Here is a 24,125-nt window from a genome sequence, read left to right as displayed (position 1 = left end):
GTGAGGGTAGCTCTTTTCCATAGAGCCGGTTTATGCTAACATAGTAACCAACTGTGCCTAAGGCCAAGGTCAGTGTGACCTTCAAGTGTGGTTTTACTCCTTTCCCAGAAAATTTTCTAGGAACTGGGAAAAAAAAAAATCCTGTTTAAATTAAAAGAAAAAAAAAAATCTTAACTTCTCTGTAACCCTGTGACCTAGTGTTTTATTGTTTCAGCGCATCCTACTCAAAGCAGAAGAATCACCCCATGATCTCATTTAGATTCCAGAGGCTAGAGAGGCCAGTGACCATGCTCCCAGATGTGCCTCACTGTCTTCTTGAGTGCCTTTCTCTTTATCCTCATGTGAAAATTCGTGTTTAAAAAAATGTCTTTTAACGTAAGGGGCTGGAGAGAGTGGTTAAAACCCTTGCTACACTTGCCAAAGACCTGAGTTTGGTGCCCAGCATCCCCATGGAGGCTTGCTCCCACCTGTAACGCCTGCTCTAAGGGATCCAACTCCCTATTCTGGCCTCTGAGGGCACCCGGGTTGCACGTGGTACACATACAAAAATGTGGGCAAACACTCATACATATTAAAAAAAAAAATCTTAGAACTGGAAAAAAAAGTCTTTTAATAAGCCCTAATTCTGCTTCATACAGCGCATCCTGAAATTACTTTCTGTAGAAAAGCCAAGAATCTGGTTTTACATGAGTCAAGGTTCCTAAAAGATTAAGGGGACTACTCAGGCTGCTGCAGGTGACAGTGTGGAGCTGTGGCTCCAACCCTGCCACTACTGGTACACCTCTTAGCTTTTAATGCTGTATCATTAAACCACAGCAGTGTGAGCTGCGCTATTTTAAGATAGCCATGTGGCATGTGGCTTGCTAAGAAAGGTAAGACACAGAGGGTCTGCAGCCGGCAGCAATCTTTGGGGTATAGTACTATTTTCATCATATTCAGAGCCCAGAGTGCAAGTCCAGGGCACTGGGCCCCCAATGCTGCCACCTGTGCCCTGTTGGCCTATGCACGGGCTTGGAGACCTTGCAGCTGTATCTCTAGAACAGCATGTGCAGAGTCCCCACAGTCCCCATCAGCTCTGGACAGGGAAGCGTAGGCCACCCAGAACAGGTCCTTGGGGCGTAAGGACACAGACTCAGTCTTCAGAGATGCACACAAGCCTGGTGAAACCATCATTGTCCCTTGCTGTGTGGCCGTTTGCTTCTGCTCCACGCTGAGCTCAGGCCCTGGGAGGCTTCCGCGGGGTCCTCCAAGCATTTTATACTTCTTTATAGCACAATTTGCAAAATAAGTTGAATAGGATTCTGGGGGCAGAAATTCATCCATACACACAATAAGCAAATGCCTCGTTTCTCAGCTTTGCGTCTGACGGGGAAAATTACAGAGCGGGAATCACTCCCAGAGAAAAGACCTGTCACTCTCAAATTCCTGCAAAAGACCAGGACTACAAAGGCTGGGGAACGCTCCCGCACCTTTCGAGGAACAATCGGCACAAAGCTGTGCCCGACAGAGTGTACACACAAAGGCCGCCTGGGATTTTTAGGGTTATTGGTGGAGCATAATTAGTAGTAACGAGACAAAAGTAAGGAAGAAACACACAAAGGCGCAGAGGGAAAATGGTTCATTATGATGTGCTGGGCGGGATAAAGGCCAATTACTCTGCAGGCTGGATACAACCCTAGGAGGCCGCCCTGAACCCAGTGGCCCCGGGGCGGGCGGGGGTGGGGTGGGGTGGGGGCGCTGCTCTCCTGAGCAAGGGCTAGGGAAGTGGGCACAACATGTCCCCCGGTGGCTGCCAGACCCAAATGGTAGGGAAGCCTGTGCTCCCCCAATTCCATGGGGTGAGGGCATGTGACTGCAGGTTGTCCTGCCTAAGGAAGGAGAAGCCAGGCTGGATCCAGGCAGAAAGACACTGGCCTTTGACAAGTCGTAGGTGTCTCATTTGTGCTTTCCAATTCCAACACGTAATCGTTTTGTAATACAAATAACCAATAGAAGGCGTATTTAACATTAATAATGTTCTACATTCAATGTGACGTTCACAAAGCATGCAAGGACAGGTTGGGAGGTATGGACTTTCAGGATGAGAAAGAACACTCATCGAGGGTTTCTTGTTTACTTACATCTCCTCATTCATAGTGTAATTTCATTTCACTGGCTTTTATGCCATCCTGAACTAAAGGTTGCGGAAGAGAACTTTCGGCCCAAAGTGAGGTTGGCTACTTTATACAGACACTCCAAAAGAATCTCTCTGACGGGCAAGCCACCATCGCCTTCCCTACTCAAGGGCAAAGCAACAGCAGGCCCCAGAGTGTCATTTATTCCTCACTTGTGACACCCATTCTCATTCTAAATGGTTCTACCCAGCTACCTAGCAACTGCCTTCCCGGTGATGTGTCCTAGCACCTCCAATGATCTCTTTTGTTCTTAGCTTCAAGGTGCCCGATATGTAAATGAGCTTTTATACTTCTGCATGGGCACATGCTGGCATACCCACATCAGGAAGACAGTCTTCCTCAGAGCCACTCCCAAGCTGGGCTCTGAGATCAGCAGGACAGCAGCTCAGAAGGCCTTGCTGCCAGGCTCTGGACTGCTGGGTGCCACCCACCCGGCCTCCTGGGATCCCCTGTGCTGTGAGACCTCATCTCTGCAGCAGGATGCACACAGCTGTGTGATCTGAGGTGCTGTGCCTCACAGCTTTGTGACTAAGCAAAACAGTGCTAGGAGAGCAATGTTTATCGAACAGTACTGAGTAATGTTCCCCATCTTACAAGATGTTTTCTCAAAATAAAACTTAAGGCAGACACATTTTAACTGACATAGAGAAAGACGGCTTTCCTTGCCTCTCTCAGTCTGGAACCGTCTGGGCAGCATCTGACACTAATACCAGAAAGACAAGATCCCTACTGCAGGCGCCCCGACAACCCCGTGCTCACCATCGCAGAACCATGCCTATGCTGCTGTTCCAGTCCATCCCGCCTCCTGAACAAGGAGAGGGTCATTCCTGCCTGTCTTCTGTCCCCAGGGTGGAGGGGCCACAATCAGGGCTTCAAAAGATACATGCTTGTGGCACCCAGGTAGCACACCAGCATACTTTGGGGGTCCTGGACACCCCGCACCAGGGACCAATGTGAGTCCTTAAAAGAGCCACCATTTGGAATGGGAGTCAAGCCCCACCAGCAGCAACCCCAGCTTCCTGTCTGATAAGTGAGAGATGCATGGCTCAGCTCTCCATGGCCCTGAAAGAGAGCTGGGAATGCCGTCTCCTGCCCTGCTTCAAAGAGCACGTGTCTCCTCTGACCTGCAGGCAGGGCAGTGCCTAGAGATGAGGACTTGCATCACTCTGCATGCTCAGCAGCTGCCTAAGGTTACTGACTGACATGCCCTAGAGCTCAACCACAGCCCTTCTCCTTCAAGAATTCATCTGCATTTCTCCTGAGGAACAGACCAGTGAAATCATGGAGGAGTTGTAAAAATAAAAACATGCAGTGAAAACAATTTAACAAGCATATTCACTCTTACGTAACCCATGGCTAAGATGGGCTTCCCTAAGAAGTTGCAATGCTTCACCTGGAAGTGGAATCTTCAGATGGAGAACAGGGTACATCGAATGTGTCATGCTGGGACTCTTCCAGATGTTATGGGGGGGGGGGTGTCTGTGAGCAACACAGCTCACAGGACAGGAAAATAAAACCCTTGCCTCCAACATCTGAGGACTCCCCACACAAGGAAGTTTCAAGTGCTCCCCGGAAAAAAAAAAGCAAGTAGTGAATTCCAAGTTCATAGAGTCCTCATGATCTCAGCAAGTGAAGCCAGCCTTGGCAGCCTCCATGGGCATTCATGGCTCAGTTTCATATTCAGACAATTTGAAATAGCTGAGTCAGTAAGAAATCAATCATCTGTCTCTTGGGGCAGCCTGGGTGTGACACAGAGTGAGGCTGGGACAGACACTTTCCACCAGAACTTCTCCCCATCTTCCCAGCAATTTTTTTTTTTTTTTTTTTTTTTTTTAGTAAAAGGCAGCGGGGCAATCACTTGTCACCACTGTCATCCTCACTGACAACATCTGTAGAATACTTCTCACACACTCTTTCAGTCTCCAGGAATCAGGCATGGTGGTTTTCAAGGGTTGGAAATGGCCTCCCTGCACAGCGGCTCTTCGTGCATCAATATCTTGGTTCACTGTATTGACTGATGGCCATTGATCACCTGCAGGCCCCCTGCCAGGTGCTGCAGACTGTGCAGATGCCACCCTCTGGGAAACCGAGGCTGGTCTCAGCCCTGTGCTGGAGGGAGGGCAGGTTAGATAGGAAGAGTGCTAACCACACATGTGCATGACTGCAAATCAGAAGTGTGTGCATGGGGGAGAAAGCCACCATGGGGCTCAGCCTGGTGTTCAGATGGGGTCCGAGCACAGAGAGCTGACAGATGGGGACAGTGGGCACCGAGGAGAAGTAGGGCCTCCCTAGGGCGGGGGTCAGAACAAAGGCTCAGAGCAGAAGAGCACAGGAGTGGTTTGAGGCTGGGAGAAGAGGGGCCTAGGACACAAAAGGTATTCAGGCTTTCATTCTGCTGCTGCTTAATTAAGCCAAAGGGCAGGGCCATGGGGGTGTGTGTGTGCTGAAGCAGCTGCTCCGAGACCCTCACGTCACCCTGGGCCCATCACCCACCCTTCCCCCTCTTCTCCCTCCACCAATGCAGATATCAGTGAGCATGGGAGTGCTGGAGCTCAAGTGCCCCAGGGTTCAGGTGGCTGTGTGTAAGTCTCTGGCCAGGGTTTCATGTCTATGACACTGCTGAGGGTCCCTCTGCACCTGAGGGGCAGAGTCTGCTCCTCTGTGGCAGGGAAGCTTGTGAGGGGGCAGGGGTCCATGTGTGCAGTGCCAGGGAGTGGACCCACCGGGAGACCGGCCTAGGGAACTGCTGGGAAGCACATCTTCCCATTGCTGCACAGCAGTGCTGCCCTGGGAGTCCATTGGAGACGTGGAACTGCAGCCAGGAAGGCAACAGAAACAGGGGACCCTGGGGCCCCAAGTGGAGCACCACCTCAGGCCAAAGCAGCAGCTCCGGAAGCAGTGACAGGCTTTCTGCTTCTCAGTTTCTCAATGGGGAGGGAGTCACTTGACTCTCAGTGTTTTTAATCCCCATTGAATCTGGTGGAGGAGAAGAGAGCCACAGGGATCTGGGTGGGGTGGGAATAACATGGAAATCTGCAAAGTAAGAATAATTTCCATCTCAATTAACTGTCTTGGTTTACTTACAAATCTCTATTTTATTTTCACCTACTTAAAACCTTGCTGTTTTAGTGCAGGGCACTGGGCATGCTTGCCCAGTACTTTCCCACTGGACTACATCACTTGGCTTCAGGACACGTGATTTCTGGCTTCAGTATATTTTAAGAACCTATACAATGGTATTCTGTGGGTGCTTCTTCATGTAAATTTATTCTGCTTCACTGTCTTTGGGGAAGAAGGGGGTAAAAATGACAACAATCTCTAACTATATTAAAAAAAAGAAAAACAGACCTGGCTGTCCTCAACAGATTCCTGCCCCCTATACTTGGTTTCAGTGTCACCTTACACACGTATTAGGAATAAACTTTTCTAATTGATCTGACATGAGATGTCACAAAGTCACATTGTATTCTTCAAACACCACAGGCTCCTGGATTTTAAGATATTCACCTTTACTTGCTAATGTGATTATAATAAATTATAACAGTTAAATAGCTGTATGCATAGATACATACAACCTTACATCCAGACACTTAATTTTGCTGGTTGCAATATTTCATGTGCCAAAACAGATCTTGTGGGCTGGGGATGTAGTTCAGTTGGTAGTTACTTGCTTGCATAGTGTCCTGGTTAATTGTTTTGTCAACTTGAACAAGCTAGCATTTACTTAGAAGAGAAACCTCAATTGAGAAAATGCCTCCATTGGGTTGGCCTGTAGAAACGTCTGTAGGTCATTTTCTTGATTTATGACTCATGTGGGGGGGCCCAGCTCACTGTGGGTGGTTCTGTCCCTGGGCTGGTGGCCCTGGGTTCAATGAGAAAGCCAGCTGAGCAAGACAAGAGGAGCAGGCCAGTCAACAGTGCCCTCCATGTCTCTGCTTCAGTCCCTGCCTCCAGGTTCCTGCTTGGGTCTCTGCCCTGGCTTCCCTTCATGATGGACTGTGATGTTGAAGTGTAAGCCAAATAAACCCTTTCCTCCCCAGCTAGATTTTGGTTATAGTGTTTTACCATGGCCGTAAAGAGTAAACCAAGCCATTGAACATACACAAAGCCCTGGTTTCCATCTAGTACCACATAAACCAGCCACTGTGGTGCACACCTGAAATTGAACACATTTGGGAGGCAGACAGGGGAAGCAGAGTTCAAGGTCATTCTCAGCTATACAGATGAGTTCAAGGTGAGCCTGGTTTGTGTGATGCTGTCTAAAAGATATATATCTTTTATATATGACTGCTGGTTCACACCCCCATCTGCAGTGGGTTCTTTTGTATTTGTATAAACAACCCACCACAATTCCCTCCTTGATTGACAGTGATTTTCCCAAGCAGAAACTGAACACTTGGGGCATCAGAGTAAAAATAGGATTGTCAGGAAGGAAGGAAGGAAGGAAGGAAGGAAGGAAGGAAGGAAGGAAGGAAGGAGGGAGGGAGGGAGGGAGGGAGGGAGGGAGGGAGGGAAGAAAGGAAGGAAGGAAGGAATGAAGGAAGGAAGAAGGGAGGGGAGAGGGGTGGGGGAGGGGGAGGGAGGGAGGGAGGGAAGGACCAAGCATGCAGAGTCATTCCCAGACTGGAGAAAAGACAGCCACATGCTTCTCCTGGCAGAGATCACTGTGCACCTGCCGCTCTCTGCCTTCCTCAAACTTCCGCCTTGTGCCCCAAGGAGACTCCTTTCTTGTGGTCTCCCCATTTCTCCTGGGACAACCCCAGGCTCTTATTTGCTCTGAGTCCTCACACACCTTGCCTGGCTACCCTGAGCTCCCTGGGTGTCATCCCTGTCAATCACCCCTACCAGGCGCACGACACTGGTGTCCTTCCCAAATGGTCTGATGCCACTTCCATGAGAAAGCGAGTTCAGCAAGTTTCTGTTGGTTTGGAAGATTCTGCTGTTAGGAGAAATAAGCCTTCTGGTCTCATTCCAAACTCTGCAAACCCCAGGTCTTCAGGTTACCCAGGGCTCCTGAGGTGTCTACTTCTCAGGGTATAGGGGCAGAACCCAGCACCCAGTGAAGCTACCACCCAGGGCTGGAGGGAGGAGAGCCCAGAGCAGAGGAGGAAAGGGCTCCTGTCTCAAGGGGTTCCCAGAGATCAGTGAGCCTGACAGGAGACTCCCAGCAGAGCCATTGCAGCACAAGTGTGTGTCCTCGGCAGGTCCCTCCCATGTCTGGTCCCTCTTCTGCCTCCCCAGTAGGTTTCCTCATTCGGACCTGTGCAAGCCACTATACCTCCTTAGTCTGAGAGTGCAACTGTTTTCCTCAAAGTGCTCTCTCTGTCTCTGTCTCTGTCTGTCTCTCTCTCTCTCTCTCTGTGGCTAGAAAGCTTTCTTCAGCCTCACTATGCCCCTTAACCTCCTCGTGGAGATGTGTTGAGAGCTGGGCTCACCCTTACTGAGAGGCCCATTGGTGAAACCACTCATTGGGGCACATTGTCTCCTACCCTTACAGCCAGAGACTGAGAAGAAGTCTTGCTTCCCATGGAGCCCAGCACCTCTGCTCTGAGTACTCCCAGGGTTTGCTCTGCAGCTGCTATGGTCACCTGAGAAACCCCAGGACCCTACAGGAACATCACTCCTACACCAACATGCTTTGTCCTGGGAAGGTACCAGCTTGGCTGACTATGGACCGGGGAGCCTCTTGCCCAGTCTAGGAGGCTCTTCTGTCCTGGAGGGAGTCCAGCTGTTCTGTGTGCATCTATCGGCTTTCTGGTAGGATGCACACCCACACTCTCTTTACCTGCTTCTACCTCCTAGTGCCTTCCTTGAGATTTGTCGTCTCCACATTCCTGCTGCTCCCTTTTAAACCCGAGCTAAACCCACCTCTTGACTTCTGTCACTCCTTCAGAGTTACTCAATTTCTACCCCAGAGAACTGATAGCTGCTAACAACAGTGGGACTCCTCTCACTTATATTTCCTACCCAGGCACCTTCACCTTGGTGTGACCTTGCCAGACACTGCAGGGTATGTCTCCACAGATCCTTAAAGCTGACCAGCACCCAGCACTATCTGAAGGCCCTAGACTCAGGGCAATCACATCTTAGCCTCCCTTCTCTGTGGAGGGTCTGGGTACACGGTCTTCCCTGTTGTTCCTAGGATGAACTTTCTTTGCAGATTGTACTTCTGAGTCTTGGTTTGAAAAGTGCACCTCACGCTCTGACTCAGGGTCCAAGGCCAAAGGAATCCCATCTATGGGAAAACGCATAACAAAATAGAGAGGTGTATGACAGGACTCCATGCAATTACGTGGGTCTATCACCCACCAGCACACACTTCATAAAGCCCCCAAATCACCTTTGGCTATGAGTTCAAGAATGAGAAAGAAAGACATTTACATTTATAAAACGCAGAAAGGGGGAAACTGAGGAAAGAACCTGGCAGTAAAGGAGACAGAGAACGTGATGAGAACCCCACAGACAGTCCTGCCCTTTCTACAGCTTGCAAGCACCCTCCTAGCATGCAGTGGGCAGAAGTAGGCGTCTTCTCCATTGCACGAGCCTGAAGTGGACCCACCCCTGCCTTCCTGCCTAGGCTGCCTGACCTCAGGCGTCTCAGGACACCATGAATACCTTGCCCACATTCTGCGGGACTGTTCTCTGTCCTTCTATGACCCCCTACATTGGTCATCTGGCCACAAGAGACCCTGTCTGCCAGAGGACTGAGCAGTCTTTCCTCTCAGTTCAGTATCACACATGCCCCATCTAGATGTTCAATGTGCCTAACCTTCTCATCTCCAAACAGCAATAAGCCAAGAGGCGAGGGGTGCCCCTATTCGCTGTCTCCTGGAGGACCTTCTACCATGGAAGGACTTTGGTGACAGGACAAGGCTGCCATGGATAGGGGTACCAGGTGAGGGCTGTGGTCAAAGTGTCTAGAAGCTGCTGCCCTAACATGGTCTATGAGCAGGCATCTCTGCCCCTGCTCATTGGGAAGGCAGAGCAAGTCATCTGTCTTCTGGTGCCGAGTTTGCCCTCCTGTCAAACTGGGTGGCCAGGACCAGCATTAGTGATCCTGTGGCTATCCTTTGCAGAGCTGGCTGAGGGAACAGAATCAGAGGCTGTGGGAAGGGAACTCCAGAAGAGCCTCCCTGGGTGAGCAGTGGCAAGCTGAGCAGCTCCCAACTTTATAAGAGGCGCTTTCCTTGATTCTAGGAGTAACATTAACAAGGTAAGCTCGAAGCCTGGCCACGCTTCAGAGAGGACTCACACTTCCCAGCGATGCCACCTACCTGCCCCGTACCATCAGACAGCAGAAAGGAGCCCAGAAAAGCCACCTCAGGGATACTAAGGTTGAGTTAATGCCCGTCATTCTTTCCTATCCCTCACACAAAATTTTCTAGGAACTGTTACTTAAGAAATATCCAGTTCTGCTAATAATCCACAAGAAATGAAATCAAACAGTACCATGAACTAGCCGCTCCAATCCCTCTTGTTTCTGTGTCTCACTAAGAGGCTTGCTATTTTAAGTCACATCTGACTAAGGGGAGTGGCCTGTGGTCTACAACAGGTGGCATGCTGTACTTTGCTTACATATTTCTCTGGCCATCCTCCAGATTTTGGTACTCTCCAAGGATCTGTCTCATTTCAGGAGCTGTGACTGAGGAAGCATTTTCCACCCCCCCCTACCCCCCCCCCCCCGGGCAGCTCTGCAGAACAGACATATAGTCTCTGATTGGAAATTATATGCTTGGAAGTTTAGGGTTTTGGAGAAGAATGGACTTGAAATAGCTTCACTCTGGAAATGCTCAGACCTGAGCTTGCAGATGCATTCTGATCAATGAAGTTCAGCACACAGGGAACAGACATGCCTCAGATACCAGGGACTGATGGGCAACTTTCCCTTTGGCACACTTCCCTGGATGGTCACATTCCAACCTCAAGACACATGCAATTCAGTACCAATTACACAGTCATTTAGCATCTGCTTAATTTATAGTAAGGTCCAGGAATGTTTCAGGACATTGTAGGCTCTGGAAGAGCAGATGGAGACCCCTCTCGGAGGTGCAGACTTCACTTGTGTAGGGAAAGGTGGTAAGAATTCTGTCCACACTCTGGAACTTTTGCAAAGACAAAACAGAAACACTCCAATTCTCAGGGTTGACTATTCAGTCAAGAGAGCTGCCCCTAACATTACATGTTAGGGTGTCTGTCTAATTTGGAAGCAGGAAAGATTTTGCTTCTGGGATATTTGAACAAAAAAATTATTTCAACCTGAAAATTTACTCATAAATGCAGGACAGCCATCTCAAGACATATTGCCAAGTCAAATGGAAAAGGCTTCCCTGAATCCTGTGGTGGGATCAAGGGCATCCGGGGGAAACTCACTGTTTCTGACTTAATTAGGAGGCATCCGATCCTTTCCCCATTTGCATGACTAGTGATTACACCAATTATGGAAGATTGAACTCACCTAGACAAAGAAAAGTCTGCTAATTCATAGCAGGATGAACCAACGTGTAACCTGTCCTCTCCTATGGAACTCGGCTTCCCTCACCAGAGGTGAGTGGGTCCATCAGCACAAGCACACAAAGCTCCCCCAAAGAGCAGCAATCACATGGCTCTGCCGTTACTTTAATAATCAACGGCTAATGGGAGTCACAGCAACCAAGATGCACATTTAGTGCCTCTGTTTGCAGGTGGTCCCATAGCCTGATGCATGCTTTCCTCTGGGTTTGGTTCCAAAGGCCTCCAAATACACAAGGAAACCTGCTGGGTATTGTGAAATAAACCATCAAAAGAGAAGTTGCTGAACATTCTGCAGGAGTCTCTGCCCTGAGTCGGGGAGGGAGAGTGGGCCAGCAGAATACTAAACTCGCTGCTCAGAGATGATCAAAGCCTCAAAGAAATGGATGCAGCATTCAAAGGGAGAGAAAGGGGGAGAATGTCTTCTAATCATCCAACAACTTATTTTTGGCACAGTTTTTACCCAACCACCTTCCACAGAAGTAGGGCACCTGCATGAATAAGAGGTTAGAAGTACCATGGTGCTGACCATCGTGATTTTGTGCCTGTCAAGGTGTGGGTATACACATCTATATGTCCATACAGGCATATCAGCATGCATACACACAGCATACGAAGCCAACTTGGAAAAAAAAGCAGGAAACAGAGTGGGTTTTTTGTTTGTTTGTTTGTTTTTTGGTTAGTTTTTTGATATCATGAAGGACAGACTAAACCCAAGCATGTTTTTATGAATATAGGAGGAAAACAACACTTATTGAAACAATGGGGAAAATTCTGTCGGAGTATACAGGGATCACTGAATGTGTATGTAAGCTGTCAGACCCAAAATTTAAAAGGCATGAACAAATTAACTGAATTATCTGATGTGACTGATACCCTGGAACAAGATCAAAAGTAAGAACCTGCCAAGAAGATTTGGTTTTCAGGAGGCTAAAAGAGAGCTCAGGAGTAGAGAGAGCTCCCTGCTCTTCCAGGGGGCCAGAGTTTGGTTCCCAGCACCTATGCTGGGTGGTTCACAACACCTATAGCCCTAGCTCCTGCAAATCTGATACCTTCTTCTGGCCCCTGTGGGTTCCTGCACACACATGGTTCTCTCTCTCTCTCTCTCTCTCTCTCTCTCTCTCTCTCTCTCTCTCTCTCTCTCTCTGTCACACACACACACACACACACACACACACACACACACACACACACACGGAGGTAGAAAAAGTGAACATGTTTAGAGATAGTCACACTCCAGGCTGTTTTGCTATTTCAAGATGGTCGTTCACAACTCTGGACACCAGGATAGGTCACAGCCTGTGGCCTCTATGGTTATATGCATGGGTAGTGGTAGTGGAGGACACAGCTTGCCCACTTGTGCTGCAGAAGGTGCTGCATAAAGGGCCAACCATAGGACCTAGATCCTCTTGTCAAGGTCCCTCCCACCACACTGACCTAGGAGCTATCTGAGGATGGACATGAGGATTCTCTTTTGGGGGCTTCGAGGACAAAGGAAAGTTACAACCAGAGGCTGTGTATGCTGCCCACAGCACCTTACCTCTATGCCTCCCTTTTCCTCACTATCGGAATACCTGTGCTCTGTGCTGTGTGCTCCCCACATAAGCACTCAGCTCTTCCACTTCCAAGGTAACATCACATTCTGTCAGTGACCAAACTTAGTGTACTGTCTTCTACCACAACCCCTGGGTATCTTTAACCTACTTACACAATAACCTTTTTACCCTTTATAAACTTAAAATAATGAACTATTTTCTATCACATCCCCATGAAATAAAGAATGGTGGCAAACTGTTCAATTGTCCCTGTGATCAGTGAAGAAAAGTATGGCAAATTCTGTTCACAGTCTCAATGACATAAATAGCAAATATAGAAGAACCTCTCTTTCCAACACACACACACACACACACACACACACTGGAACTGGCAATTAAATCTATGCTAGGCAAGTGTTCTACACTGAAGAGTACATTTCTAGACACACAAAGATTTAGTAGTAGATATATTAATTCAAGAAGACCCTTTCCCTGAAATTTATAGTTACATGTTTATAGTTTTATTTCATTTACTTATCAAGGGGGCAAAGGGGGCTGTGTGTGTAGAGGTCAGAGGACAACTTGTGGGAGTTTGTTCTCACCTTCCACCACGTGGTGTTTGGGGATGTTTGACACTTACACTAGCGGGGCCGTCTCATGGGCTCTCAAGTTTGTTTTTAAAAAAAAACTTTTTAAGAAGATTTTTCAAACATGAAGGTTGTCTCAATGACAGCTATGGAAAATCTAAAGCATTAAAGCCCCATTGATGGATTCACATCTGCTTCATATTTCCACACAGCTGTTCCTTGAGTAACCACAACTATGAGCCCTTAGTGCACCCAGCTAAACCTCAAACTGACAACCACATGATCCCCATGTGCTGAGGCTTGCCCTGCTGAAAACAAGCCGAAGCAATATGACTGCCCAGCACACGGTCCTTCCCAGGAGCCTGCTGCTTGGATGGGAGCAGACCTCATCTTACCGAGGCAGCTTGCTGAAAGGTACTTGGCCATGACTTCAGAAGTCAGCCCAGCAGAAGATTTTCCCAATCATTTCACTCCCAATGTTTTTCTAGATCATATTTTTGAAGGAAAGTTTCCTGTCTTTTCTTTTTATTAATCTGGATTGAAGAAAAGCACACATTTCATTTATTGTTGGGATTACAGATTCTTATTAAACAAACCCGAGCTCATTATAAAATCAATATCAACTTAGTCACCATGCCCCCAGGAGGAACACAAAAAAGGTCACTCTAAGAAATTCAAACAGTTTTCTTGCTGCAAGGACATGATTTTAATTACAGATACTATTAATTAGAGCTGCCACTGGGAAGAGGTTTTTTTTGTTGTTGTTGTTAATTATCACAAACTCAGTCATAAGTATGCATTTTTTCTACCCACGTTTTTATAAAAATTAGTAATTTCTGCATGCAAGTCCACCCTTTCATTCTATCAATATTTTATATTTGAATTTCAAAGTATATCAAAGGATACCATGCTTTCTAGAAAACCTGCGTCCGTATGATCTCTGTCTCTCACACATGGAACTGACTAGTGTGATAATTTATTTATGCCCTGACACTAGCTTGGCCCTGAGGACCTGGCATACTGTATTGATGGTCTTGCTCAATAGAATTTCTGGGTAAATTCTTACTAGTTTATGTGACATTTTTTTTTTCAGGCTGCTTCTTCAAACATGGTTTTTCTTTGGCTTTGAAGCAAAGCTGTATGCTATGTGCCTGAAATGCCATCTTCAATGCATTTGAAGTTGCCATTTCTTTATAAGAAAAAGATCATCCTGACCACGCTGGTGACCTGCTTCAGAAAACCAGAGGCTTTCTCCATTCACTGATGATGATAAGGATTTTGAAATGGGAGCGAAAGCTGTCTCCTTTAAGCACAAGGACTTTATAAATTCTTCTCAACTTGTCACATGGGGCAGAGGCAGAACAGCCACAAAGCAAGGGGACAGCAAAGCCAGCTCAGACCAGCTGAGGGTGGCTACTGGACAGTCAGGGCATTTCCTGGGAGAACCTGAGAGCTCACCAGGGTAACTTTGACAATGGGACAGACAGTGTTTGCTCTATATAGTGTGACATGTGAGTTACTGACATCACACAGCACAGTAATGCATTAGAAAAGACAAACGGATTCAATAAATGAGAGAAAAACCTTACAAGTGCCTATTGACTCAGCTTAAAGTAGCTACCAAGTGAGTTATTTTATATTCCTAAGTAGGAAATATTTAGATTTAAATGATGCTTTATATTAAGAAAATCTAATTTCCATTCCATACATTCTAGGCTTGCATTGCTGCTAAGAGTGAAGTGATCGTTTCATTATAGAAGGTCATTAATATTATGAAACATATACTACAGGACTTTCAAAAATTATGGGATACTGTTTATACTTCGTATTCTGAACCTTGCCTCTCATACTTTTCCAGGCTTCTGGTTTGCCTACAGGCATGTTGGATGCCTGTATTTCTAGCACACAGCTGCCTCTGCTGACTCATGAAGACACATGCACTTTACTTTCCATCTATCAGCATTAGGTTTCACTTTATCCGAATAATAGCAGAGGGTGGCAACAGATAGGTCAAAAGATCCCTTCCTATAAGACCCCAAGGAAGTCGATGATTTAAGAGCCATCTTCAAACATCTACACGACCAATTCATCTTGCAACTGTGGCGTGCTTCATTAATAGTGGCCAAATTAAGATAACATATAATGCATAATTCATGTATTGTACTTTTTCCACATTTCTAATTAGCAACCCACTTTCATAGCTTACACAAGACTATCCAAGAACAGTGTAAGATTAATACAGAGCCATAAAATTGTGGTTGCAAGGTATTTATATGAATGCTAATGAGAAGTTTCAAATTGTCATCATAAAAGAACCCAAACTATGAATTAATGAAAGAGTGCAGAGAATGGGGGGGCAGATTGCCTGCCTCCCCCCCCCCACGCCCCCAAATCAAGTTTGGTAAATCCAATAGAGCATATTGAAAAGTTTCTTTTTACCTGGTAGGCTTCAGTGGCATCTGCACTGGGGTCACCCCCTAGTCCGGACAACTTCTCCTTCAGCTTGTAGTGGGAGTTGTGGCGGAGGCAATAGGCAAGGCTGGAAGCCAGGAGAACTGCCAGGATGCAGGCGATGGATAGAAAGGTGAGCACGATGAACTTGGTAGAGTCTTCCTGCTCTTCCTGATGAGGCAGGAGCTTGAGCTTGCCTTTCTGGAGGAGGAGGAAGAGGAGGACAGGTTAGCACTCAAGGAAACTCGCCCCTGTAGGTTACCCCCTCCACACACAATTCCACACTATGGGGAGGGGGCTGTGCAGAGGCACACAGTGGAAGGAGATTCCAACACCACAGCACCTCCAAACTGAACTGCTGTCAAGCAGAAGGCAAGAGCTACCCAGGTGGTGGCTGTTTTTCAAACTTAATAATGTAAAGTATTTGGTACCTAATTTGCTGCTTTAAGTAAAACAAAGTATACATCCTTTCTAATCAGATATAGAGTTTATCCAGAGCACGTAACACACCACATGTTTGGCAGGAGGCAGACAAAGTGTTAATGGAATTAAATATTCCCCAGACCCAATACAGTGCACTAGCCTGACTCATCCACAAGCCGACATTCCCCCTAAGAGCTCCGGGACATAGCCTCTTGCTCTAAAAGACATTCTGTGGGCTAGTTCACCAGTTCTAGTCACTTTTAATAGGGATTAATAGGCACAGACTCTAACTCCTGGTGGCTGAGTATTGTTCCTTTAAAGGGGACAAGGTCTTTGAGAACAGGCGGTGGGGAAGTTCAGGTCTCATCTTAGGGGAATAGGTGAGAAAACCCTTTCGTGCACAGTCACTCAACTCCAGGGCAGATAGCCAGACAGCGCCCCCCTCATTAGCTTCATTAGGAGGTGTATTAGCAACAATTAAACACGCCACAGGAAAATGGAAGGGCCGCAGGCAAATCACCCACGACTCTCGGCCAGCAACCCCCACAATTACTCGGGAAATGAATGGAAGAGCACGCCCCTGCGTCCCTCCTGGTTGCTACAAGAGGAGAACAATTAGCAAACTCCTTTCTGCCACCTAATTTCACGTGGTAACAAAATGGATTTTTCCCCATGAATGCCTGGCCGGCCTATTCATTATCTCTCTTCTATTAGTAATTTTCTGCTCCGCTTTCAGCCTCCCAACTCTTCGTTTCCTCCAGTCTCTGAGTGTACACAGTGTCTCTTATGTCAGGCTGGGCCCATTTTTATCTTGTAATCATAAAGGCCACCAAAGCAATTATCGCCGGTCTTGACTGGAAAAGCTGGTCATTAATTAGCCTGCTTTTGCCTTCGGTGCGCGGATTAGTGGGAGCCAGGACCGAGTTAATGGAAACGCGGGTTAAATGAGAAAAGACACCGGGATTTCCTGCCTAGATGCGTGGCTTGGTTCTGTTTGGCTCTGGACCCGGAGGTTCCTGGGCTGCCGTAATGGATGGAGCAGAGGACAGGAGGGTGCTCCAAGGCCTAGCAGAGAAGACCCTGGGGCGGGGACCACGAGATCCGGAGCTTGGACCTGGACACTTCACCCAGGCCTGAGTGGTGAGTGGCGGGAACCGAGGCTGCTGCGGGAGAGGAGCGCACAGGGTCCTGCTCTTGGAGAAGGCCATGGGACTCCTCTTCTCCTGGCTTCCTCCCAGGTCCCCGCCCCCTTCCACTCCCACCTAGACCACATAGGGGCTTCTAGAAAGAAGTGAGAGTCACCCGCCCCTCCCCCCAAGTCAGCGAAGTCGAAGTCCCCTTCCCAGTTTCCAAGCTACGCTTCTTTGCCCAGTGCGGGCAGGAGCCCAAACCACACAAATAACCCTTTCGGCCAGGGTCTTGGTGGCCTGCGAGGAGGCTGTCCTTCTCATATGACAAGCAGCGGGCTGCAGTTCACACAAGAGCAAAACCTTCCCTGTAAGTTCCGGGCCAGTGGGCCTCTCGGCACCACTTGCAAACCGAGGTGGTACACTCCCCAGGTTTCAGTGTGGCCCCAGGCATGCCTGGGCGGGAGATGGTCACGCCTGTCCCATCAGCAGCTGCTTTCCCGCCCTTGTCTGTCTCTCCTCAGCAGACCACAACAAAGACAGTGGCTGGATGACTGTGACAAGTGCACCTCACCCGCCCCTGAGCTGTTGGAGGGGGTCCCTAAACAAGGACCTAGGCTTTGGGCCGACCTACGCTATGTGGCACTGGAACTAGGACCTTCCTAACCTTCCCGCTTCAGGTACTCAGATAGCCAAAGTCACCAGCCATGCTGTGCCTTAGTATGTGGCAGACCATCAGTACGCCCTGCACTGGACACGTGGATCCGCGGAACTGGGAACCATCAGGACTCAGGGCACCAAGAGGCCAAAGACCCAGCCTAAGAGCACAAACGCTGCCAGAATGCCAGCAGTGCCAGGTGGGAGGTACTAAGCACATTGGAACCACAGGAAGAGGCAGGTGATGCAGAGACATCATTCTCCTCACTGGGCCCTGTAAGTGGAGAGGGGAGCCAACCTCAACTTCACAGGAGTCCCATCAGATTACCCTAGTCTCCAATCTTCTCTGCCCTTGCCTCTGGGGCACCTGAAAGTGGCTGGTGCCCAGAATTAGTGACAGCTGTACCCCTGACCCCCAGATTCCCTAGCCCACCTGAGAGGAGGCTCCTTGCACTAGCAGAGAGACTGTGAGGTGGGGAGTCTTTGGAGGCACCCAGATCTGAAGCTGTGGGCTTCAGGGCCTGAATGGGAAAGCACCCTGAAAAGTATGCAGAGAGCAGGTTAAAGGAAAGAGATCTCAGAGAGGGTCAGGGGGATGCTGGACCGAGGGACCCCATTCAAGTCAATATATGTCTAATATTGAGGTCTGGATTTGAACTGACTGATGGCTATTCAAATGTGAAAAGTGCCTCTTAGGGGTTCTCTTCCCGACAACAGTTCCAAATGCCCTGCCCTGGGGTGTTGAGATGGGAGGAACTGGTAGCAGTGGTCAGGCCTCAAGAATCCTGGAAGAATTGAAAATTTCTAGAAATTCTTGTTTTAAATGGCAGCTGAACATCCTTTTCTAGGCACAGTGACTGAGTTAACATAACTTCATATTTCCTTTCTTTAGGTGGAGCTAAAAAAAATCAAATTTAAAAATGCTTGTTAACCAGGAGTCTCAAGAGAAAGAAATGAACCTGCTGGAAGCATAAAAGCTAGTCTGCACCTATGCTGACCCAGGCCCTCTCACAGTGGTGACTCCCCAAGGATGAGCAGCTTGGTGTGGACCACAGGCTGCCTTTCTGGGCCTCCCGGAAGACAGCCCCTACTAATTAGAGCCATCTTATCAGTCTTGACTTGAAATTGAAAGAAAATGATGTTTAAATATTTATAACTTTGACATTTACAGTCAGATGTCTTTTAAAAGCAGAACACCTTCTGCACAGTGGAAGCTCTTTCTGAAAGTTTGGAGCAGTGCTGAGGAGGGTGGTGGAGCCATGCATTCTCAGAGGCAGACTGCTAGAGGTGCTGGGCAAATCTGTGCATCTAGGATACAGGAGGCAACTTACCAGCACTCCGCTATCAAGTCCTCAGCAGCGGCAGCAGGACTAGGACAGACTTAAGCAAATAATCAGGGACAATCAGGTCCAGGTTGCATCAGTTCCAAGGCAGCTTGGAACTGTAACCTCCAGCATGTCTTGCCAATTGCAGCTCCTCAAATTAAGAATTTACGGTTTTGCAAAAGCTGTAAGGTGAAGTCAGTGTGGGAGCAGGAGGGCCGATTGATTTATGGAGCTGCTCTCCAGACCATGCCCTGGTTGAGTTCACCATTCCCACCTCAGAAAGATGCATGGGGCTTTCAAGGACATGTCTTCTGAGACATCCATGACAAACACCCTTATAACTTTTGAAAATATTGTGCAATAAGCTGAGGGGGTGTGGAGTTCTATACCCAGAGCCAATTGTGAGAACTACATCACACCAATACAGAACTTGATGGTGGACGTTTGTAGACATGGTGCCAAAACAAAATGTTTTCTCAAGGCTGTGTGACATAACCAATTCACAAGAACCTGTCTAAGTCTCTGACTTGCAGTTTAAAATCTGTTTGCTTTAAAAAAAAAGTTATGGGCATAAACATTCAGTTTCGTTAATACTAAATATCTGCTGCTGTTGACATACACACTTATGCCATTTCTAAGGAATTTGATTTGCAACCTAGCTCCAGCCTGTATTAGCAGCATCCCCCCCCCAGCTCCAGCCTGTATTAGCAGCAGCACCCCCCAACACACTTTGGTTTGCAAAGGCCTTTACTAAAGATGAGATGAGAGGCATGTCCCCACCCTCTCCTTTGGGGACTCAGGTTATTATAACTGCAAAACCTTTCCCCCTGTGAAACAGGAATTAGTCTCAGAGACTATTAATGAGTGGCTATAACAACTTGGTCTTTAGCTGGCGAGATGAGCATCTTAGAGAATTATTTGGACATTTCTTTCTAAATTTACTAAGATATATTTATTAAAATATAGTTGCTATCACTTTAAAACTGACCACAGTTTTCAGTGAAGCATTTTCAAAGCCAGAACAAGAGACCAAACTTAAAAATAGGGAGGGGATAAGGTGTCTTGAAATATTTTAAAAGTATTTTTTAAAGCTGTTAACTGAACTATTTTTAATTTGGAATTTGCCACAGAATTCTAATAAATGAGAGAAGTCAGGCGGAAATAATCATGTATTAATTCTCTGCATTACAAAATCTTTTCAGAAGCTATTATCAGAGCAAGAGGCATTGCGGCCTGAATTCAGGGTGGGAGACGGCCTTTGTGCAGCTGAAAGCTATTGTTCCCCTCTACAGATGAAATTGTACTTGCAAATCTGCCATTCAAATAACCAAGAAAAAAAAAAGGCTTATATGGGCAAAAGAATCTCCAAGAAATAATTATTCTTAAACATAAACTTTAATGAAAATAAGTTATGTGCTGTTTTAAAAACAGGCTGTTTGTTGAATTTTTTAGGCATACACATAAGTGAATATACAAAAGATAATAACTTAATAACTTATTTGCTATCTTGAAGTACTCCTAAAATAGCTGTTCTAAAAAAAAAATGCTCTGTTTTAAGATAAGGAGAGATGCATGATATTGATGTTGAAAGGGAGAAAAGACAGTCTTGTGAACTCATTTTTAGCATTGTTTGTTAATCACAAATCATCCGGGGTGGAAGAGGAGAACAGGCCAAAATGGATCTGTCCAAAGAGGAATCCTGCCCCTTCGAATTTTTCCAATCCAGTGGCTGCGTTTTCATTACACCAGAACTCTAACTCACCCTCAGCGCACTCACAGGCTGGTGCTTCGGCTTGTTGGGTGCCCGAGGCCTGGCGTGGCCCACATGCACGCCCTCACCGGCAGGAATTTCCTAGGATAATGTCCTGCTATTGAAGGGAGACATTTGGTCTTACTGTTCAGTCCAGTCCCTATTCACCCCAACCCCAAGAATCAACTCCCTTCGAGACTAGATTATCTTTTTCACCTTCTCCCGCTCTCCACAGGACAGAAAGCCCTTGGCTGAGGACTTGCCTAGCTGGTCAGGACCGGGTTGTGGAGAAGAGTCCGAGCACGGGTCTATGGAAGCTGATGGCGGCAGTCACCAGCCCCCTCCCCCACACCGGGAATCTGACCCACACTGGCCTCAGCTTTCTCACCCCGGTTTCCCGGTCCCTTCCCCCTCTCGCTAATTCCCAAGATCCCTGCAGAGGTCGTGGAGATCAGACCATAGCGCAGGACACAAAAGGTCGAGGGTTCCTGGGAGCCTCGGGTATTCACAGCCCCGAGAGGGTCCTCTCAGGGACAATGAGGCGGCCCAGCCTCCCGGGCCACAAAGCACGCCGGCCGGCCGGCCGGCCGAGAGAGAAGGATTAATGTCACCAACAACGCCTGTACCCATCCAAGAATACCCAGAGCTTAACAGCACCACCACTGCACACTTCTGCCTGCACTCCCCACCAGGGCCACGGTGCTCTTGGGAGCCGAGTTGGGCATATAGGCTGGGAGTCGGTGGACTTTTCCTCCTGTGTGGGTAGAGAGGAAAGAGCTTCCACCTCCTCTCTCTGCTTTCTTACATTTTCTTGATCCCTAAAACCACTGAAACCACGAAGTCCTTTGCTCCAGACTGGGAAGGCTCTTGGTTCCCTGCAGGGGCGCTCGGTGTCGGGTACCTAAGGGGACGCGAGGTCTGCTGACCACTGAAGACCAGGGCTGAGGAGCGCAGTGGGACCGACCAGGGCGGGTAGAGGCACAGTGCTGCCGCTCGACAGGTGAACTGCAGAGCACAGCTAGGTCTACCAGGCACTGGGGCCTGGTGACCCCGATACTGATTCCTTTTCTTTCAAGCAGTTCAGCCAGGAGCGTCGCGGACTCTGTGTAACGAAGACGCAAAAGGACCTTGGCTTTAAAAGTCAATGTCGCTGATCTGGGGTCTACCCAGCTGTCTGGGGACGCAGATCAGGCGGGTTTTAGGGGCCAAACCGGTAGTCGGAAATGAAGGAAGTAAGCCCTTGTTCAAACAGCTCTGAGTCAGAAGTTTCTCTGGCGAGTGCGCGACCGCCCCACCTGGCGGGGTTGGGGGTGTCTGATAGAAAGGGGGTGGGAGAAGACGCAGGCTCCCTTTGGGGGAGGTGAGGGGAAGCTCGAAGCTGGAGGCGGGGGTCAGAGGACTCCGCACTCTCCTGGGCCGCCCCACCTGCCTCTCTAACGCCCCGCCCCGGGCCCACTTGGTCCTCTTAACTCGTTACCAGCTGGGATGCCCGGATGGCACAGAGGCACACTCCGGAACCCCAGAGAGGAGAGCAAAGAGATCCCCAAAATGCGGCCAGAAGAAAACGCCCCCCCACACACACGCTGGTCCCCTCCGTGCTAGCTGCTCATCCGACTTCATCCATCCTTCCCTTTCCTCACCGTACCCACCTCCATCTCTGTGCCCGCACCACTTCTCATCCCCGATTGAGGCAGTTTTCTCCAAGTTCTGAATTGCCCAAAGGGCTAGCCTTATGACAACAAGCCGAGAGGAGTACTCGAGGGGAGAAGTCCTACAGACCACAGTCCTATTCTTCCCCGGGGAAGTCTCCTGGTGCAGGCCCAGGACCTGTCTCTCCTTTCTAGTCTGTGCGCTCAGAAAGGACTGCCACGGTGGGCTCTCCGCCTCAGACCCACCTGGAAAATTATTCCAAACGCAGGTCTTTCTGGTTGGTCAAACCTTTGACAGGTGTCCTGCGGCAAGTCAGTTATCCTCTGAACCGGGTCATACATCTGGGCCCCTCAAGCACACCCTTAACCCGTAGAAGGTTCTGTTCCGCGCCCTGTCACCGCCGCGCTTGGTGATGCCCTGGGGGTATCCACTCTTGATCCTTTCCTCCCCACCCGACTCCTCTCTCCTCTGCCAAGGCCCACCAGACCGCCCCACTCAGTGCCCAGGACAGGGCTGGCAGTTTATGGTTACCTGCAGCTAGGCGGACGCTGGGTGCCCAAGAGAGAAGGAGGTGGGGGTGTGCGCCCGGCCAAGCGGCTTCGGGCACAGCTGCCGCGGACGCTGGCAACAGTAGCTCCATCATCACAGCCAACTGCTTCTCTGCATTGGAGCCACTGACGAGCCGGGCCATCCTGCTTCTGACCACAAAACTTCTCAGGCGGATGGTGGAGACAAAGGTGCCGCGCATCTCAGCAGCGGCGGCGCGGTGGCTCCCGCTCCGAACCCGCGGGTGCAGGCAGTTCTGCGAGGCCTCTCAGCACCGCCGGGCGTGCTCCGCCCCAGCCCGGCCCTTTGGCTAGGCGCACTGGGTCCCGACGCTGCGTGGGCGGGTGCAGGGCCCGGCTTGGGACGGTCCCCGCAGGGCGGCCGGCCGCGCGCGCAGCTCCAACCGGCGCGGCCGCCGCGCCCCGCCTTATATCCGGCCCCGCGCGCACCCGGCCGGCGGCGGCGGCGGCGCGGCTCGCGGCCCAGCCACCGGTTGCTATAGCGATGTCGTCCCCCCCCCCCCCCCACATGTTGCTGACAGCAATTGGCTAAGGGGCCGTGGCTCTCCATACACCCTCATCCGCCCGAGACTATGAATGGACATAAGCTTTGTCAGTCATTGGTACAGCGCAGGGCCTTCCCTGGTTCTTTCTTTTAGTCTTTTCTTTTAATTCCTAAGTTGCACTTCATTCTGGACAAGTTCAGAGCAGCACTAAGGTGAGGGAGTGAGGCCTCGGCTGGAAAAGTCACTCCTCTTGGCCCTACTGTGACCTTTGCTTATGGCAGGGCAAGTGATGTGTAGAAACTCTCCAAGAAAAAAAAATTACGGTAAATCGGGCCTTTTCTCTCCCTTCCAAACAGAAGCATTTTAATAACTTAGGAGACACACCACACACACACACACACACACACACACACACACACACACACAATACACACTGTACATGAGTACCAGTTCAAAGAACCAGCTGCTCATAGGAAGCAGTCTGTTGCACGCAGGTAATAATGAGACTTTGCCACCATTTGGTCTAGGCCAATTGCGGGCCACTAGCCCAACATGCTGGACGGAGCAGGAAAAAAAATAGCAATTTCGCCTGTATCCCTACATTCTTGTCCACATCCTAGAGGACCTCCTGGTGGGAGGGAGGGAGGACACAAGGCTACCTTTCCAGACCCCAATTACTTCCCATTTACTTGACCGCCAGCGCAGACCTGAGGCGGGAGTCGAGCCGGCTGGTGCTAGCCAAGAGGTCTCCAGAGCCCTCCCCTGGGTTTGTACTCCACTACTGCATCGCGCTCCGGGGCTCTTCCTTCCCACACTCTTCCTCCTCAACCCTTGCTCGCCTCCGGGGGCGCGGCCACAGGTTGGGCACCCTGGTGCGCTGCGCCCCC

At 49.1% G+C, this 24,125-nt stretch overlaps 1 protein-coding gene across 1 annotated transcript in view; it reads right to left on the bottom strand.

Annotated features, from left to right (window-relative positions):
* The window catches only part of Ptprn2 (protein tyrosine phosphatase receptor type N2), a 749,243-nt gene that overhangs the window by 102,015 nt on the left and 623,103 nt on the right, over positions 1–24,125 (bottom strand). The window contains exon 13 of the mRNA XM_059279385.1: positions 15,244–15,456. Within this exon, the coding sequence (XP_059135368.1) occupies positions 15,244–15,456 (213 nt within the window). The remainder of the gene's footprint in view (positions 1–15,243; positions 15,457–24,125) is intronic.

Source organism: Peromyscus eremicus, chromosome 14, assembly GCF_949786415.1.
Source record: "Peromyscus eremicus chromosome 14, PerEre_H2_v1, whole genome shotgun sequence".
In the NCBI taxonomy this organism is placed as follows: Eukaryota; Metazoa; Chordata; class Mammalia; order Rodentia; family Cricetidae; genus Peromyscus; species Peromyscus eremicus.
This window is presented reverse-complemented; position numbering and strand designations above follow the sequence as displayed.